Source organism: Pteronotus mesoamericanus, unplaced genomic scaffold (genome assembly GCF_021234165.1).
Source record: "Pteronotus mesoamericanus isolate MK-2021 breed Mesoamerican mustached bat unplaced genomic scaffold, CSHL_Meso_final scaffold_54, whole genome shotgun sequence".
Lineage (NCBI taxonomy): Eukaryota > Metazoa > Chordata > Mammalia > Chiroptera > Mormoopidae > Pteronotus > Pteronotus mesoamericanus.
In genome coordinates this window covers 12,525,547-12,546,207 of record NW_026555321.1, presented here as the reverse complement: position 1 = coordinate 12,546,207, position 20,661 = coordinate 12,525,547, and the positions used below count along the sequence as shown (strand labels likewise).

General features: G+C 36.6%; 1 protein-coding gene across 1 annotated transcript in view; it reads left to right on the top strand.

Annotated features, from left to right (window-relative positions):
* Positions 1-20,661, top strand: part of UBE2E2 (ubiquitin conjugating enzyme E2 E2) — a 258,407-nt gene that overhangs the window by 217,653 nt on the left and 20,093 nt on the right. Inside the window, exon 5 of the mRNA XM_054595232.1 lies at positions 6,773-6,920. Within this exon, the coding sequence (XP_054451207.1) occupies positions 6,773-6,920 (148 nt within the window). The remainder of the gene's footprint in view (positions 1-6,772; positions 6,921-20,661) is intronic.

Below are 20,661 nucleotides of genomic sequence, written 5' to 3'. Positions count from 1 at the left end.
AAAATAAGGAGGACATTCTCCTTATGTTTAGGTTTATGTCACTTTTTTAATTTAACAGCAAATGTCATGTGGTCAGTCATTTATTAATATACTTTGCATGAAACCCTGTAAGTACCTCAGCTGTTTTGTTTTGTGATTGTTATGTATGAAATATTTCTGCAGTTACAAATCAGAAATGAATCAATCTTGTCTTAGGAATGTTGGTTCACTGGATATCAGTTAAACTATGTCTTTCCTGTACAGTACTAATTAGTAAGTTTTGTTGGATCAGCATAGTCCCAGCTAATGGTTTTAAGTTCAGTGTTCAAGAGCAACCGTTCTCTGATTTTGGGGTGGGGAGGGCAGGTGATACCTGTGGTAGGAATGTTAAATTCAAGAGAGCTTTGGGCTCTGATCCTGATGGACTCCCAGGCATTGATGCAACGCCTATTTTGTATGTGCTCAATGAATTAAAACAGTGGCAATGTTTAAGCAATATTTTGTGTACATGTTCAAGTTTAGATACCAGACCGTATTCATTTACCCGTCAGTTGTTTGAGATTCAGCAGTTTGAATCTGTATATGATTATGTTACTGGAAAATTTTTTAAATCATCAAAACCTACTTATAAAAACTCATACAGCCAGCCTTCTTTAATTTCTTAATTATGTTAAATCTAAGCCTTCAAATGGTAAAGCTCTACTCATAGGAAGGTCCTACTTCTAGAGCTCTACTAAATTTCTATATTTTCTTCTGTTCCTTTTTTAACTGCTTGAGGAAAGAAACCTGCATATGCATGCCCGACAAGCACTGATTGAGCTGGTTTCAGGCAACTGTGTCTGTACCAGATAGTATCTTGTTCAAAATAAAGAAATTGAGATACAAGAGATTTTTATAAAGACTTTAATGTAAGTCTCCTCTTCCTAACGGATTATTTTTATTGCCTCACATACTGGCACGTGTGATACAGTCCGGCCTCAACTAATGTGGTCTTTGAGAACCATGAAGAAGCAAATGCAAAACGCTCCATGGCCCAAGGCACTAAGGAATTCTACAGAGAAATAATGCGCACGGAGGGCGAAGTCAAACTCAGCGACTTGCAGCCCACACTCGGATCGGTTCTACCTTAAGGGATAATCAGCCTGAGTACCGTTTCTGAAATTTGAGGCAGTAAAACAAGACAAAGGAGATAAGATAATCATTTAAAGAGGAAAAGATGGAATAGAAAACATAATGAACAAATCACTAATAAAACAAACATTTGAAAAAGAAGGAAATTGAACCTTATTTGATGTAGACCTATTTTTGAAAGAATTAGCCATTCTGGATAAATAAGTTTTCTGTTTCACTATATCCAAATCATTTTTTAAATTTTTCTTAATAAATGGAAACTGTTCTGAAATGTGCTGTCTTCCCTGCCTTTGAAAACAGTATTCTCAGTATAATTTTACCTCTCCTGGAGGAATAATAGCTATCCTTGTAAACATCGGCGTGAAGCTGTGCTTCAAAACAGTGATAAATGCAAATACAAGAGTAGGTTGTGAAAGACACAGAACTCAGTATTAACCCCTGCGATGGAACCAGAATTTCCTTTACAGTCATTTTTTTATTATGTGTTTATTTGTCAGAAAGGTAAAGTGAAGAATGTTCCACTGCCCAGACCCAGAATAAGATACAATGTGATGGGCTTTCTGGAAAATTGAGTCAGAGACCAAATTCATCTTCTGCAGGCTGAGGGCGGGAGGAGGGTGCTTTCTTGGCCTCTAAAAATCTCCTAACAGTAGCACATCCGTTGATATTTTCTATTTCTGCATCACTAATGTCTGACAACTACAGACAGTATCTCATCAGTTTGCATGTATTCTGCTTTTTCATTTTCTCTGCATTTGTTGGCAGTGTCTGGAATAGAATGTTGGTTGTTTCAGGAGCTTTTATTTGCAAGTTTTTGCCTTGATTGTGAAACACTTTTGCTGATGTGATCAGGCCACATATTTTTAAGTGACCTTAACATTTAAATAGACGATAGCAACAATAAAAAGTTTTATTTTGGATTGCCTGACACATTGAATGCTTACTAAATATTATTATTGGTTTATGAAATTGCTTCTGATATATCTTAATCTATAGGACAATTTAGTAAAGTAACATTACGGTGTAGAAAGATATTAAAAATATCTTCAGCTTCCTCAGAACACTTTCTACAGTATTCCAGCTTTCAGTCTGCTGTAAGTTATGGTTCTAAACTGTTCTTTTCCCTAAAGAACAATATGTTACAACTCCTTAGAGACTGATCTTTTTGAACAGTAGCCTGTAATATGTTAGCATTTGTTCAGTGAATAGTGGGCTCTTTCTGTGTGCCAAGCACTACATTGGTCATCATTTGAAAGAAACTAGTTTCAAGAGTAATTCATGATTTGATGAGGAGGTCCTGTGGCAAATGCAGTAAAAGAAGTAGGAATATAATGAGGGAGCCCCAAAGAGGTCATGGCTTACATTACAATAGGTAAGTATAACACTTTTTAAAACCCCAAGATTACGAATCTTTTTCACTTCACAAGGTATTTGTGGGAGTCTGTAGCATTAGAACATGTAAGAAAAATCAACCTGCCTGTTTAATTCAGTGTGGTTTATTCCTGAACACTTATCAGAAAAGAGGTTGACAAATATCACCCAAGTAGATACTTCTTATCAGTATTATAAAAATATTGAAGTGTAAAACATTCTCTGTCCAAAAAAAATTTGCAGGATTCTTTGCAAACTCATGCTTTGTTATCTAACTATATTTTTAATGAAATGCCTTTACTTTAAAACACTGGGAAGTCAACAGTAAAAAAAAATCTAATTAGAAAATGGGCAAAAGATAGGAACATTCTCATTGAAGAGGGTATTCAGAGAGCAAATAAGCACATGAAAAAGTGTTCAACATCATTAGCAATTAGGGAAATGCACATTAAAACCACAATGCGGTATCACTACGCCCTGTTAGAATGACTAAGTAAAGCAGAAGGATAACACTAAATGTCCACAAGGACGGAGAGAATCTGGATGGCTCTGCTGGTGGGAATGGGAAATGGAACAACCACTTTAGAAAAACTTAATGCAGTGTCTTACAAAGCATGATTTTACCTTACAGCCCAACAGGCACACTCCTAGTCTTTTATCACAGAGAAGTAGAAACATATTCACATAAAAACCAATGTTCATAGCAACTTTATTTGTACTTAATAATAACTGGAAACACTCCATTTGTCCTTTGGTGTGTATGTAAATGGTTAAACAAACTGGTACATCTATACCACGGGACTTTAATCAGCAATAGGAAAGGCCAAAACCTATTGATACGTGCAACAGCTTAAATGGATCTCAGGGGCATTATGCAGAGTGAAAAAAGCCAATTTCAAAAAGTTACATCCTGTTTGATAGAATAGCATTCTTAAAATGACAAAATTATAGAGATGAGGAACAGAGTAGTGATTGTCAAGAATTAAGAAGGAAGGAAGGGCAAGGTGACTGGCTATTAACCAGGAGCACAAAGGATATTTGTAATGGAACCGTCCTGTAGCTTGATTCTGGTAATGACTGCAAATCTACATGTGATAAAAATTACATAGAAACATATATGTACATAAGTGCATATAAAACTGTAGATAGAAAAGGTCAATGGACTGTTATCAATGTCAGTTTCCTATGATAAAACACCATAGTTACGCAAGGTGTTACCATTGAAGGAAACTGGGTAAAGAATATATGTGATCCGTCTATTATTTCTTGCACCTTCATGTGGATCTATAACTATCCCAAAATTAAAAATTAAGAAGAAAACAGGCGTTAGAGCATAGCATTTTGGATCAACAAAATTGTGTTAAAATTTTGGTTCCACCACTTAACCTGCTGTAGGACCATGAGCCAGTGGGGTTTTTTCCCCAGTTTTATTGAGATATAACATTGTATTAGTTTTAGGTGTACAACATAATGATTTGATATATAAATGTGTTGTGAAATAAATACCACAATAAGTTTAATTAACATCCATCACCTCACATAGTTAAAAAACATTTTATTTTTAAAGTGGGTACAATAATACTACTTCCTTCCTTGAGTTATCTTGAGAAGTAACTGGCTCAGAGTATCCTATTTAATATCTGATAGGTTTTTAAATAACTGTTATTATGTATAAAATCCACTTTTCATTTACATTAGGTCATAAAAATATTTTGTCTTTTTTATCTAGCCCTTAAAGGGATAGGTACTCTGACTTCTCTGCAGAATTTTAATATTGCTAGGTATTCTCTATTCCATTAACTTCTGCTCATGTCTTTATTTCTTGCTACTTTCATGGTATTTATCCTATTCCAGCGATTTTCAACCTTTTTCATCTCATAGCACACAACTACCAAAATTCTGTGGCACTCCAAAAAATATATTTTTTGCTGACCTAACAAAAAATAGGTGTAATTTTTATTCATTCATACCAGATGGCTATTGTTGTGTTGGATGTTATATTTTTTATTTGACAATCTAAGGGAAAAAGAGGTCAGTGGTCAGGTATTGCGTATTTTAAAAATTCTTGCAGCACACCAGTTACAATCACTCTCCATTCTTTTTCCTTCCTTGGTTGGTCACTTAACTCATTAAATGTCTGTCTTCCTTACTAATATATGGTTTTGAAACTGTAGCATTTTCTTTTATAGCTGTTTTCATCAAACCACAAATTTTTGTAGTGGCATCCCAATGTTTTCATTGTTGTTCAGTTAGATATATAGCTGTTTATTTTTATTTAATCCAAGAGTTACTCGAAAATGTGTTTTTCAGTTTCCAAATATATGATGAGGGATCTTTATGGTCTTAATAATTATTTGAAATATGTTAAACTTCCTTTGTGGCTTAGCATGTGATCAATTTTCATGTTTCTTCTGCTTAGAAAAGAATATGAGTTCTGTAATTGCTATGTGTAGACTTTCTGTCTTCATTTAGTACCTTGATTTTGTTAATACGTTGTTCATATTATCCTTACTGTATTTTGACCCGATTGCTCTGTTAATTACTGTAGTGCAAATATCCCACTTTGACTGTTGATGTGTCATTCTCTTCTCACAATTCTTCCAATTTTTACTTTTTATATTTTTGACTATGTTGTTAGCCATACCAGATTCAAATTGTTCTGTTTCCCTGATGAATTGTTCGTCTCCATCATACTGCAGTGGTCCTCTTTACTCATTTGTGCCTTAAATGCCTTTTGCCTTAAACGTATATTTGATAGGATAGTAATACAGCCATTTAAGCTGTTTTTTATTTAGTCTTTGCATAGTATGTGTGCCCAGGATTTAGAATTCTTAGGGGAAATGTTTTTTTCCCCAGTCCAGAGCCCAGGCTTTCTCTGGCAGGTGTATTTACTATTTCTAAGTAAGGTATTATCTTTTCAAATCCATCCATTTACTGAAAGCTGCTCAAGTGTCCAAATTTATGTAAGGGCTCTTAATTTCAATCCTTTGCCACATATCAACCTAAGGTTTCATCTGCTTTCTCCATGAGGGCAACAAAACCCAAGCCTTCATTTTTAAGACTGACTTCTATCCTTGATTTTCTCCCTCTTCCCCACACCTCACCCTTGGCAATTGCACTGTCAGCTCATGTGCGTACTATAATTTTTGGTTTTCAGTTCCGACCTCTGGGGATTGCCCTTGCAAATTCACCTACACATTTTAAAGAGTGTTAGTTATATTTTCTTCAACATTTCTACGTGTTTGGGGTGTGTGTATGTGTAGGGAGGGATATTGAAGTTATCTATTCTAGCATGAAGGACAGCTCTTACCGGGAGTACTTAACCTAGCCTGGGAATGGGACCATGTTATTCAGCATTTGTAGAATATGGGATCTGTATTTTCTGAGACTTAATATGAGATGAATTAAGTGAATCCTGATGTTTGCATGGATGCTGGATGCCGTGGTGAGAGCCATTTTGAACTTAGGGTACCAGAAAACTGGTCTTTAGAACAAGATTCTTTTATATTTCAGCTTCTCAATTTAAGAACATTTATAAGCATGATATTAATGAGTAGCATTATAAACTTGTTGCTTACATAAGACTTTTGTAAAACAGTTTTATTAGAGTTGTAAAACTGATTTGGACTTTTCAATCGAAGTTCTTTAAAAATGTTATACCATGTTTCAAAATTACACCTCAGCAAAGCACAGTGGTGATTTATATATCATAGGGAAGAGGTAAGCTGCACTAATATTACATTCAAAATAGAGAATGTAAGGAGAAAAAGGATTGGAAGTTACAGTTAGTACAGTTTTTCTGTAAACGAGATATATCATTTATATACATTGCCCTAATGTATGTCTTTAAATCATGACATAGAATAATATTTATTTCCTTTTTAGAGTATTCCCATACTCTTTTGAATTTTATAAATCTGCAAAACAGGAATCCAGCAAAAGTTTCCTTTGAAATTTTTATTTTGGAAAAAATTTTTTTCTTTGAAATTTTTTGAGAAGTCTGTTAGTTTCCCTCCTATGAACATTCCTACAATTGTACCACGCGTAAATTCAGTCCCCAGAACATTAGTTAAGTAATAGGACTCTTCATCAAAAGCTGAATGTCATGATTTTGTTGTTGGAATTTAGTTCTCTGTGCCCAGAATGACAAGTTCTAAAATAGTGGTTTTGATTATTGACTCTTCTCATGTGCCTAAGGAAAAGTTAAACACATGGTTGAACCGATGACCCTTAGATTGTTTTGTCTAATAAAAGGTATGTCTATTTATAACAACTTTACATTTTCTTCTAGGTTACCTTCCGAACAAGAATCTATCACTGTAATATTAACAGCCAAGGTGTGATCTGCCTGGACATCCTGAAGGACAACTGGAGTCCGGCCCTAACCATTTCTAAAGTCCTCCTCTCCATCTGCTCCCTTCTCACAGACTGCAACCCTGGTGAGAGACTTGCGGTCCAATCTTGAATTGGATCTGCTTTACTGCTACCATCACCATGACTACTATTACTACTATTTCGAATTTAAATTTCCGTAATATATAACTGCTTTCTTTTTCAATTGGGTCTTGCTGTTAGTCTTTTCAAGACCCGTTCTTTGCCAAGAAGGAAAAAGCATAGTGTGATAAGAATTAATGAACAATCATTTTAGATTAAGAAGTGCACTTGAAGAATGCGTTACATTTCGTTGCCAAATAATAATAAAAATTTTAATTGAATAGTTTAATCTTTAATGAGATGCCTACCAGAAGATGTTAATTTGAGAAATATGGGCTATTTAAATTTGATAACCATCAGGCCACACCACACAGACGTGACCTTTTCTGGCATCTTAATAACCATGCATTTTTATAAGCTATTAGAATCAAAAGAGGGAAATGGTCCTGAACTCGGAAGTACCCAAAAAGAAAACAAGGAAGACAAATATTCAGTACAAGTTCCCAGGAAAACTAACGAGAGTTTATAGCCAGTCCTTTGAGGATTGCTGGTGTCCTTAGTGCTGAAAATTCTTACTTCCTGTGCATTCCTAGGTGTGCGTTTTTGTGGCTTTGATCAGCTTCTTTTAACTAAAAGACAAAACAACTGCCAGTTTTTTACATATTTGGATTTATTTTGGAAAATACGAAAACCCAAAGGTAGATAACAGAGTTTCCATTGATGTTCTCAATGAGAAATTCTTTGAGTATTTAATTGGTGGTCTTATTATTTCATAAAATTCTATCCTCCATGTTCAGGAATAAATCTGCCCCCAGCAGCTGCCGTCCTGCCCTCCATCTACGCGTCGGACCCCGTTTTCCTTGTTTGTTCAGTTTGGTCATTAGAGTCTACGTAAGAGTGAAATCATGTGGCATTTGTCTTTCTCTGACTGGCTTATTTCACTTACCTTAATGTTCTCCAGGTCCATCCATGCTGTCGGAAAGGGTAAAATTTTCTTCTTTTTCCAGCCAAATAGTATTCCATTGTGTAAATGTCCCATAGTTGTTGTATCCATTTATCTACTTATCGGCACTTGGGCTGCTTCTGTATCTTAGTGATGGTAAATAATACTACGGTGAGCATAGGGTGCTTATGTTCTTTTGAATTAATGGTTTGGGTTTCTTAGGATAAATTCCCAGAAGTGGAATCACTGGGTCATAAAGCAGTTTCATTTTTAGTTTTTTGAGGTATCTCCATACTGCTTTCCACAGGGCATACACCATCTGCATTCCCACCAACAGTGCAGAAGGGTTCCCCGATACAAAATATTTTAATTAATTTATATTTTATTGACTGAAGCTTAATAATGCTGCACTAATTTAAAACTGAGTGACACTTTGTCCTTACAATCTCATTCCTATTTCAATCCCATTTGTCTCTGTGACTGTATACAACTTCATTTGGAGGTAGTGTCATAAAAAGGCATTTATTTAGTGATATGAGGCCTAGACCAAGGGCCCTCCTGGAAATGTTGGAACCTGGGACTGCATCTAGTTCCCTAGACCCCAAAAAGGTACTTCTGGGGTTTGCTGAAATGTGGAGGCAAAGATTGTTTTAGGTGTTTTTTTTAAGAGAAAAATTAATTTTGACGGTTAAGTAACTTATTTAAGAAACCTTTGATGTCAAGTCATGATGCAGTACATCTTAAACTTGTACCAGTTTCATATGTCAGTTATATCTCAGTAAAGCTGGGAGAAAGGAGAAACTTTTGAGGCACTTCTGAACACTAGACAAATAAAAGGCCTCACTTCTTATACAAGGAATAAAGTATAACTTGAAGAGAGCGAGCTCGGTGCTGAGAGGCAGTCCTTACCCAGTGGTAACCAGGCTGCCTTGGTCTTCCTGTCAGCTGGAACGGGCCTGTCACCCTGAAGCATCTTGTATGTGAGAGTCTGTTCTCTGCACAGATATCACTGCTTAAAGGCTTATGCTCATTCCACGAAACCTCTCAGCAATCAGAAAGATTTCTGTTGAGTGAATTAGTTTCCTTTTGCTGTGTCTTGGAAAGTTGCATATGCATTCTGCAAGAAAAGGAAAAAAAAGTAGAAATAAAAATCACCCCTGGATAAAGGGAAATCACATAAAATAAGTGGATTTTGAAAATAACGCTATCGACACTAAGTATAATTCTAAAGATAACAGTATTCCTTAAGTTTCACCAACTAGTGGTAGCCCATCTGATTTAAGAATAGAGCATCATTTGTAAAATATATGCTAACAAAGTAAATGATCATACTCTTAAACACATTAAAAGAAGTTTCCTAGTTGGCACATTATTTATATCTATGTTCATACTTTAAGAGTCTTAAAAAATTATCTTAAGCAAGTTAAATGTTTGTCTTTTTGTTTAATGGCTTTATTGCATACTGCTTTCTGGTATATTTCCCATCTCTGTAGATTATTCGGCCTAGATTTAAATTAAACTTCAATCTAACCTATCCTCACATCATCATAAATCTAATGTTGTTAGAATATGAATAAATAAGATTTTCCTATACTGAATCTATAGAGCTATTTTAACATTAAAAATGCTCTCAGCTCACAAGTAGGCTTCGCATAGGAACATAAATTTACCACCTTTAAAAGTGCTTTCTTCTTACATAAACTGATTTTTCAATCTTTTTCATAGTTTTCTCATAATTTACATTTGTCTCTTTCAAGAAATTTTGGCCCGTTCAGAAGCCAAAGTTATATGCTTCATGGTGGGGCTCTACATTCTTATTACCTGATATTTACAGTCATCAGATGTATATTTTAAACCAGCTCCACTGTTCACTAGTTGTGTGACCTTGTACTGATTTCTTAACTTTCCTCAGCCTTAGTTTCTTTTCTTTTTTTTTATTTATCTTTTACTTATTCATTTTTAGAGAGCGAGAAGGGAGGGAGATAGAGAGGGAGAGAAACATCAGTGTGTGGTTGCCTCTCATATGCCCCCTACTGGGGACCTGGCCCACAACCCAGGCATGTGCCCTGACTGGGAATCAAACCAGCAACCCCTTGGTTCTCAGGCCAGCGCTCAATCCACCGAGCCACACCAGCCAGGGCAGCCTTAGTTTCTTAGATAAAACAAAGATTATCATCAACCCTACCTAAATCACACAATTCCTGTGAGTTTAAAATGAGAAAGTAATAGATTCTTACTGATGTTATTTCCCAGAGCATTTAGGGCTCTGAATGGACAAATGTTAGATGTCTTATAAATAACGACTCAGTTGAATTTAAATGAGAGAAGATAGTACAGAGTAATTTGTTGACACCACCACCTTGGCACAGACACGCTTGAATTTAATAACCTGAAAAAAACCTAACCCTGCATTGATAGTGCCTATTGTATTATTTCTTGGGAAGCATTCTCTATGAGGAGGGAAATGTCCAGCATTTATCACCCAGTTGATGGGCGCACCTTTCTGTTCCCAACGCAGTGGTCCGGGTAGGTGTACCTGCTGACTTTAATCAGGCAGTTCCCACTTCCTGGGATATTTATTGAGCCCGACATAGCATTCTTACTGGTCAGGCACTACCCAGCTTCCAGAGTTTGTCCGTAACGCACTATTAGGGGACAGAGTGGCAGCAGAGAGGAATAGAGGATGATAAGCTCGAAAGGTTAACACCAGCCTCCCAGATTCCAAACTTAGTCCTGCTTGGTAAACATGATCTAGTCCATGAGGCTGAAGTGTAGAATACTAATCAAGTTTCCATTTTTCATGGAATGTTCTTATTTGTAAATACTTTCTCTTCTCAAGTATATATAAAACTTAAGTTCTGTTCTATATGACACTATATTGTGAAGTTCATTTTTGCTGTTTTGTGGGTGTTTTTAAACGCTTGGATAATTTATCATTTTATGAAATCTGTTTATTTAAAATATGCCTATATTACGATCTTCATACCTGTAAGTAATGGATATTTTCCCTCATGAAAAACGAACTATCCTAAGAACACTGACAAGTACGAGATAAAACAAGGTCAACACCTTTTTTGTACCAGATCCTTTAATAGTGAGTAATGTCCAGAAATATGTTTATCCTTCTTCTCCCTTTCTTTTTTGAAAAGTACATAAATCTGCAAATCATCTGGCATTATTATACTAATCTTAGTTCTGCTTTCCTACTCTACTGCTATTGCTTTCTAAAGTGTTACGGGCTTATTTCATTCTAGATATAATTCTGATTCTGTAATATTAAAAAATTTTCCCCAAAATGTATGATTCTTATGAGGTAATTGGGAATTTGAAAACCAAACATTTGATAGAAGAATTATTACCATAAATTTTTAAACATAATAAAATGGAATTGTGATTATGAATTTTTTTACATGTCCTTGCCTTTTAGAGATACACACTGACCTATTTGCAAATAAAATTCTTTGACATCTGGTATTTGCTTCAAAGTAATCCAGAAAGCTTGGAAGTGGGTAGGGATGTGGGAGGTATCAGATTGGTCATTATAATTGTTCAATCTTAGTAACAAGTGCGTGGAGGTTCATTATACTATTCCATGTACTTCTGAATATGTTTGAAATTTTTTACAATAAAGGGGGTTTTTTATTGCCAAAGATGAGACATACCTGCAGTGTAATCTACAAAAGGTGTGTGATTTGTCTCCTTTTGCTTTGTGAAGGAATTATTTGGCCTCTGACCTTCACCTGGTGTATTTCAGTCCCCTGTCATCTGCCTTCAGACTGTAGGCTGCCTTGTAACGTGGCCTGGGCCCGCAGGACTCTGCCTTCGCAAACAGCCACGAAGTCTTTGTCCGCCACTCTTCAAACAGGCGGAGCTGTACAGCCCAGGTCAAATGAAAATGCTCTCAACATACCTACCAAACACCAACACTCAGGATGAACAAGCTCTTCCCTCTCTTCCTGTCACCTTCCAAATAAAAACCAAGGGTCAGTTACTCCCAGTCTTGATTTATGCATATCTTTATTAGAACAACAAATAGAGCTAAGAATGGCAGCTAATTAACCCTCAGCCTTACATAGTGATTAAGCCCAGGGGAAGCACAGCTGCAACTTCATTGGTAAGAGATTTATTCTTCTCAGATGGACTGAGCAAATGGAAAGAGGAATTTGCTCCCAGTGACTCCATTATAATGTTATATAAAAGGTCAGAGAATGGCTCTTCCCTCATCCTCCAACTTATAGCCCTTTGTTTCAGATCTCTATGGCCCATTTCTTTAAACAACTAATACAATTCTTATCCGTAAGTAGTCCTCAACTTTGGTTGTTATTAATTAGTTGGCTTTAATCTGATTATGTTTAGATAGTAAATTATGTTGCTAAATATTAAAATTTTATAATTGATCATTATTAGGGGCTGGGAAACATAGGATTAATTATTTCAACACAGGTATATTTATGAAGATTATTTATACTGTTTGTGAGCTGTTAGACTGATGAAAGATGGAAATTAAGAAGATTCTGCTGCTTACCACTGCAGCATAAATCTTGCCTGTATGTATCCCATTCTGCTATGCTTGTGAACTGGTAAGGAACAATTTCTTTAACTGAAAAGCTATAAAAATGATACACCTGTTTGTTTTCAAAACAGGCTATCTTAACAGGAATACAAAAAAAATTCTACAGCAGACATTACATATGGGTATGTAGCCATCAGGTTGCTTCTGATGTAACAAACAAAAAGGTCTTCTCTTTGAAAGAGTCAAAGGTGGTTGAAAGTTGTGGTTATTATAACTAAGAAGCCTTTGATTTCTTTTTGGAAATTGCATTTGGGGAATTCAAAATTCTCCAAAATATTGGGAAGACAATATTCATAGTTTTCATGGCAGAGGGAGTATAGGTTAAGTGAAAAAAGAAGGTTCTGGATGTACTCCTTTGATAATGTATCTGTATTGGCTTTTTCTTTTTTCAAAATGGAAATATCTTTATTATTTTTCTCATAAAAATAATACATGCTCATTAAATTTGTCCTAAATCAATTATCCTTTAAAGATAAGTATTTAATTTTCATTTGAAACTCTTTGCTCTGAAAACTTAAATTTGGTGGAGCCAGGCAAAGTATATTTGTCAGTTAAGTTTGTCTCATAATCTTAGTGTAAATCTAGACACACTAACCTCAACTTTTAGCCCTGTCTCTGAGTTACTTCTACTTAAAATGTGCATTTGCCTATACACATTTTATTGCCCCCTAATTAATATAAATCTAGACATAGTTAGCTGTTGCAGCAATTTTTCTGTTATAAATCTGTTGCTGTCCCTGCAATATTAACCTCTAATTTATTGGTTTGGCAGTTGATCTCATAAAAAAATTGCTGTATATATTTACTTATGACACATATTTTCTTCAATTTACTTTTTAGAAAATGTCATTTTAGTGTTTTTTTCTTTAGAAATCACCAATGATTTGTTTTTTATCAAGAGGAACACTAAAAAAGAAAAGGTGGGGTATCTAGATTAGTTCTTACCAATTTCTCTCCTTTCCCAGAATTGAAGCCTTCCTCCACTAAAATCAATTAATGAATGTCTTTCTTGGTGTTAAAATTTACTGAATTGTATGTGAGGTTTTGTTGGGGGGTTTTTTTGCCCTAAACACAAATAAGAAATTAAAAAGTGAAGCACAAGCTCATTTTGAATAAACATCATTCTTTACTCACATGGGAATGTCTTCTACTGAGAACTATTTACCCAAGGAATGATTAAAAGACTATCTTTTCCTTTTACTTGAGGAATTTCTGAAGAGTCATGAACATTTAATCTTGATTTTAATTAACTTTTTCTTTATTGCTTCTTAAATGAAGATAATTAAAACATAACAAAGATTACAGTGGTAAAAAAGGACTTTGATTAATTCTCATTCTAGAATAAAAAGTCTTTTTTTTTTAATGATAGGAAAAGTATGTAAGAATGGGGGGTGTTAGCCTTTTATTTTTATTTCTCAGAAAAAGCTTCATTTTTTTAATTGAGCTTTCTGACTCTGCGCTTGTGCCTTCAGTCCTTTGACAACAATTCCCTGCCCCTCAGTAAGGAAAGCACACTGATCCTGTCCTGGGCACACTGGCACACACAGACCCACCCTGGGCCGTGCTGACATGTTTTTTTGTTACAGACAACCTCATTAGAACGTCAGGTCTCACAGCACGAAGTCGGCAAAGGGGGCCTGGGCACATGCCACGTGCAGATTTTGGTGCTTTCCTCACCTTTTTTAGTATAAAGGTAAACAATTCTATTGCCAGGGGTTTGGGACAGCCTAGTTTTGTTAGAGGCTGTGTTGTAGGACAGCCTCCGACTGTGGGCAAACACTGCATCATTGTGAATGCCTAGCATCACTGTTCCCGGAAGAGGAAAAGGCAGAATTGGGTGTTTTAAGTTAAAGGTCTTACCTGTCCTCATAGATAACATCTCCTAGTGATTTTTTTTGTTTGTTTTATTTTTTCCCAACAGGTGGCACAGTACTAATCGAATGCCCAGTCACAGTAACTTATTGTAACCCTTATAGTTAGTATGCAGAATAATTATATGTGCTTCTTTCCTGTACTTCTCTTCATGCTTTTTATTATGGCTTATTCTGTCGCTGTATAATTATTTTATTGAGTATATATATTTTATTGCCAATCGTTTGACTCTTTATTTGGCAAAGAGGCACATATAATAAGTAAGAGATGAATATTTTTGCTTGAGGTAGGTTCAAGGAGCACATTTCATAACTACCCAGTTTATTTACTGCTTCTGTCAGGAGAAACACAACTGTATCAGGCTTTGCCCAGCATTTTATTCCAAAAACAAGACTTATTTTTTCTGTGTCTGTTGTCCAGCTATTCTGTAGTCTCTTTGTCTCCACATAAACAGAAAGGTGTTAGGTGTTATTCCTGGGAGGGGATCTGCCACAGGCATCTGTTCTTCCATTTAAAATATGTAGAAATGATGAGATTGTTAAGCACTTGACTGTGGTCTGTGTAATTCTTAGATCTTCACCATATGCCACCTTTGAAACTCTTAAGTGCTATTTCTTTGTTGGTTAATTTATATTGCAATTTAAACTTCTGTTCCCATGCAGTCTACATCTATAATGTGGTCGTTTGTTCATACTGTAGGCTTGTTGTTGGTAAATGGAGTCATTCTAATGATATTTGTTATCAGAAACACCTGTACCTGGTTTATAAATGACATAGCATAGATTTTACTTTATGTAAGTTTAAAAAGTGAATATATTTAAAAAATTTGATAACAGCAGAAAACCCCCCTCCAGGGTGTTGCCTGCTTGCCTTGCACTTAGAAGGATCCCTCCTCCTAGAGACCCTGGTGCTCTGACCTCTTTTCTCTCTCAGTACAATTCTCCACGTGGCTGTCACGTCTCCCTCTCAGGTGACCTTTCAGGGAGTACCACTGACACCACTCACGCTGCGCTGGGGAGACTCCCCTGTGATCACACTGACTTTTAAAGAGGTGGTGCTCAAGCCCAGTGGATTGCTAATTGAAGCTCTCCTGTACTGTGCTAGTTGTCTAACGTCCACAGGGACAGGGGTGAAAACTGAAGCGCAGAGTGATACTCTTAAGGTGGAGCATTGGACGCTCTCCAGGTAGAGTCTGCAGATAGGAATGGCAAACAGAGTGGGAGCCATAGCACTATTGCTCACGTTCTCATACTGCTTGCTCATTGCTGCCTTCTAAAGACTGGCTCTTTCAGGAATCCTACTAGAAAACACATCAGAGGTTATCCGAAAAGTAGTATAGCCCACATCATCTTTTGAAAGAGACAGGTACTAGAACTTCATATAAAGCTATGTTCTTCAGCCTTTTGTGACCCTGCCGTACCTTCCTACTTATCTTTGAACTGTCGCTGTTAGCCTGGAGACTCTTCTGTACTTTATTTCCTGTAGTTTGTAATAATTTAAAAACAGTTGATGTAGTGTATGTGTATTCAGAGTAGGTATGCACAATTCTGCCTTCCCCCCAGGCTCTGATTTGAGTCCGCCCGCAAGCCTGAAGTATATCCCGGTCCTCTGTAAGAATGGCTGAGCTGGAGCCAAGGGCGGAGCAAAGTGAACGGCACATACTTCTTTCTTTAGGACAGTGCTTTGTGGTGTGTGTCCTTGGCTATTCCTTCTCCTTTCTCCCTTTTCCTGTTAACTGGTCTCTTCTGTTTTATCTGTATTTCAGCCTCTTGGTTTTTCTGCTGATTCTCTTTTTCTCCTTTTTTTTTAATCCTTTTTGGTCACTTGATGCTCTCCCTCTTAGATTCTCTTAACATTTCTTTCACCCAGTAAAATGTTTTTAAAAAAAGGAAATCCAGGCTTTTTTATTTTTATTTTAAAAGAGTGTTATTATCTCTATAACCATATGACTTAGCTGTTGGCCTAGTGTAACCTTGGAATATTCCATTCTGCTTCATGTGCCAAGTGATGATTCTTGTTCTTCTGGTGTGCCAGACAGGAATGGCCCCACCAGCTCTCAAAAGGGGTATGGTGTCAACTCTGAAAATGAAGCTGGACCTGTGAGTAATGTTAGGGCTGGTGCCATTCTCAGCCAATACGTACCTTAATGCCATGGCCTGTTTCCCCAGTTAAACAGTTCCTTTTCTTTTAGCCTAGTTTGGAAAATACATTAACTATAAAGTGCTATACCCTATACGTAATACTACCAAAGCAGTTTCATGAGCATAATAGAATAATTTCTTTTTGATATTCATGGGACATTGTTTACACAGGAATGTCTTGCCTCAGTTGTGGAAAATAATTAGCCCTAGATTGTGGACAAGTTAAACCCATCTATTTGGTCATAAAAAGCAAGATATGACAGGATCACACTGTCTCTAAAAACAAAGCTCAATATTTACAATACAGACATATCTAGTACCCAGCAAGGTGAAATCCACAGTGTCTGGCATCCAGTCAAAGATTGTCAGCATGCAAAGAAGCAGCAAAACATGACAGATGTTAAGGAGCAGGACCACTCACTCAAAACTGACCCAGAACTGATATAGATGCTAAAAGTAGACTAAACAATGGTTGCTATTTTTCCACATTTGATAAGAACTTTAAACGCATATCCAAGAAGTTTGGTAAACCCCAAACAGAAAGAAACATGAAGAAAATCACACCTAGGCACATCACATCAAATTGCTGAAGAATGGTAAAAAGAAATTCTTAAAAATATCCATGGAGGGGAGGAGAATGATCATGTTCTTACAGAGAAACAAACATAATAATGACAGCAAACATCTAGTCAGAAACTGTGCAAATGAGAGGACAGTTGAACTACATCATACCAATACTAAAAGAAAAACTGTCAACCTAGAATTCTCTATCCAGTGAAAAAGCTGCTGGAGAGGAGAGTGTGGATGGGATAAAAGATGGAGAAAGGATTAACCAAAGAGCATTTATGCACAACCCATGGACACGGTCAACTATGTGGGGATTGGCTTGGAGTGGGGCGAGGGTGGAGCTGGGTAGAGGTGGGGAAAGGGACAAAAAGCATGAACAACTGTAACACCATAAACAATAAAAGCAAAAGTTTTTTAAAAACAGTGTTTTCAATAAAACATACCAAAACTCATGAACATTCTGAAGTAAAATTTTGTATTGGGAAAAGGCAAGATAAAAACACAAAAGGCACAAAGGAAAAAATACTAACAGATTTGACTACATATAAAATTGTATATGTTTAAAAACAGCATGATTTGTTAACAGCAGTCTTACAACATGTAAAATGGACAGAGTTAGCATCTCTAAAACTGAAGAACTATAAATCAAGAAGTAAAAAACAACTCAGTTAGGAAGGGGGGAGGGGTGATCTCAGCCAGCAATTCATAAGAACAGCTAAATACAACTCAGAAACCCAGGAAGACATGTTAAAACTTAATAAATACCAACTAAAATAAGATTTCTTTTTAATTACTGGATTGACAAAAATAAAAGTTAACATTCTATATGGGGAAGTTGTAGGGGAAGGTATGCTTATTTGTAGGAATATGGATTGGTATATTTTTCAAGGACAATTTAGAGGTACCTGTCAAAATGTAAAATGCACATAACTTCTAACCAACAATCTCACTTCTAGGAATCCACCTGTACAAATAACTCACAGTGTTGATGGATATATGTACAAGGAATACTCCACAGCATTATCTATAATAACAAAAAAAACTGGAAAAGTTCTTAATGTGCATCACTGGGGAATAGTTAAATAGAATATTAAATAGATGCAGCTGTGAGAAAGAGAAAAAGAAAATCTACAATATTATTTAATTTGATGTGTTAAAAACAAAACTGATGATACACACACACACACACACACAAACATACCTTCACACATGCATATTTGACTATGAAAAATGCATAGAAAAAGTATGGAAATACACATCCCAAACTGTCAAAAAGCAGTTACCCTCTGGGGAGTTAGAATTTGAAGGTATAAGGTAGGAAAGAGGGATTTTCATGATTTTCTTTTATATTTGTTTTATTGTTTGAATTTGTACGAGTTAGTAAGTAATTTAAAATTTTATGTAACTGAAGTTTTAAAAGATAAGTATTAGTAAATTAAAATGAGAAAAGCTAAAGTTAAATTTTACTTGGCAAAAGGGTAAGTTTTTAAGTTAGGTTTTGAAATTTTTAAGTTGCTTTTAATTAATATTTTTACATTTATTCAGCTCTTTATGAAATGTAAATGCTTAAGAATCAACTAGCATGTCTTCTGCTTAATTAGAATGAGAATATCCCATGTTAAACTGGGCAGAAACTTAAGTCAGCTATGGTAGAAATGGGCAAAAAGCCACACTATTCCAACCCACAGTCAGCTGTCGTTACCAGGCTGTACTTCGTATGCATTCTCTGTGCCCTTTCTAGTATTAAAGCGCCAACCAGTCTGTTTCCATTTGCACTAGTCCTCCCTAACATTATGAAGTTTCTCTCTTTTTCTTGAGGAATTGCTGCTTTTTATGAATAATTAGTAATGTGTGTTTATTGCTTACTTGTATTATGTTAAATTTACAGAGAATTAGAAACTCACTAGTAATAACACTTTTCAGAAATAAATGAGAATTAATTTTCACTTTTTTCCAAGGGTTTTAGTAAGGAAGTATTGCTTCAGCAGCTCCTTGCTATGAGCGAGGGGATTCCTAGAGTCCTCTCTTGAGAGCAGGGGAGCATAGGAACGGGCATCGTCTTCCATCAGAGCATCAGGAGGAAAAATGAAACCCTTTCTTCCTTTCCAGGTCTTCCTAATAGCTAACTGGAATGCTTTGTGAGAAGTTTTATTTTTTTCCTTAAAAATGTGTAGTATATATTTATTTTTATATCATCACAGTGACAAACACGGCCACTGTAGTAATAAACCAGAAGATAGAGAAGGAAATTCTTACAGGACTGTGACGTTTTCTTCCTTAATGGCCTCTCGTCTGATATTCTTTAGACAGTTATACAGGCAGTAGGTGGTATGCCGTTGAAGTAGTCGAACTAATGATAACATTATTATCTCTATTCTGTCATCCCATCCCCTCACAAATCTATTTACAGTGTAGGGTTTCTGTTTATGGCTCCCAGGGGATGAAAATTAGGGCTGACTCCATGTCTTCATTACGCATCCACATGACCACAGTTCGGTTCTCACCAGCCAACATTTTATTTCACTGCCTTGCGCGGGGCGGGCAGGGGGCGGAATCTTTATGATGTGAAGACACTTCAACCAAGATCGTGGTAAACCTTGGTTAGTCCTAAGGTGTGGAAGGTGCATGTGGTACATGGAACCTGGACCAAAGCAGATCCTTAGGCGTCACCCAGGAGTTCCCCGTCACTCTCGGGGTCATCACTGGCCTCCGGGGGGAAAGGGTGAGCCCTGCAAGTCCTTCCTGGAGAAGCCAACAAAACATCGCCCTTCAGGAAATTGCCATCCAGCAGCCATTTGAATGCACTTAATGCCACTGAACTATATACTAAAAAATGAGTACAATGGCAAATTGTATGTTATGTGCATTTCACCACAATGAAAAAAATTTTTGAAGAATCACCACCATTCTAAAAGCAGCTCCCTAGACTACGAGAGGGAAAGGGGAGTCGGGGGAGGCGGAGGAAGATAAATGCTGATGGAAGGAGACTTGACTTGGGGTAGTGAGCACACAACCTACAGATGATGTATTATAGAATTGTGCACCTGAAACCTAGATGTTTTTATTAAGTGCCATGCCAATAAATTCAGTAAAAATAAAATAAAAGCAGCTCCCTAGAGACACCAAACAACTTCACCTGAAGGTAAACCCATAGAGCGGCAGTTTGAACCAAATGGGAAAGACAGGAAAGGAACGTTGCAAAAGCAAGCCCTGACTGCTGCCGCAGCTGAAATGGAACGTCCGGCAGCACTAACACACAGGCAGCGGTGAGGGCAAGTGGTGGCTGTTGACTTCCTTGTATTTCTTGCCTGGTTTGGTGATGATAATGATAATGAATATGGTAATAGCAGCAGCAACAGCTGGCCAATTTCGAACCTACTGAGCAGCCAACACTATTCATTGCTTCTCATTAGTTTTCTCACTTAATCCTCTGAACCAGCCTATGGGGTGGGCACTGATGTTAGTATCTACCTTTTGCAGATGAGGAAAACAGGTTCAGAGAAGTGAAGGTAATGGGTCCAGGTGAGGGTCAGAACTGGGATTTAGTTTCAAGGAGCATGACTCCTGAGCTTGAGCTCTTAACATCTGGGTCCTACTTCCCCAACCATGGTCTCCGAGATGTAGCCTCTGTGCACAAATGCCACACTGAT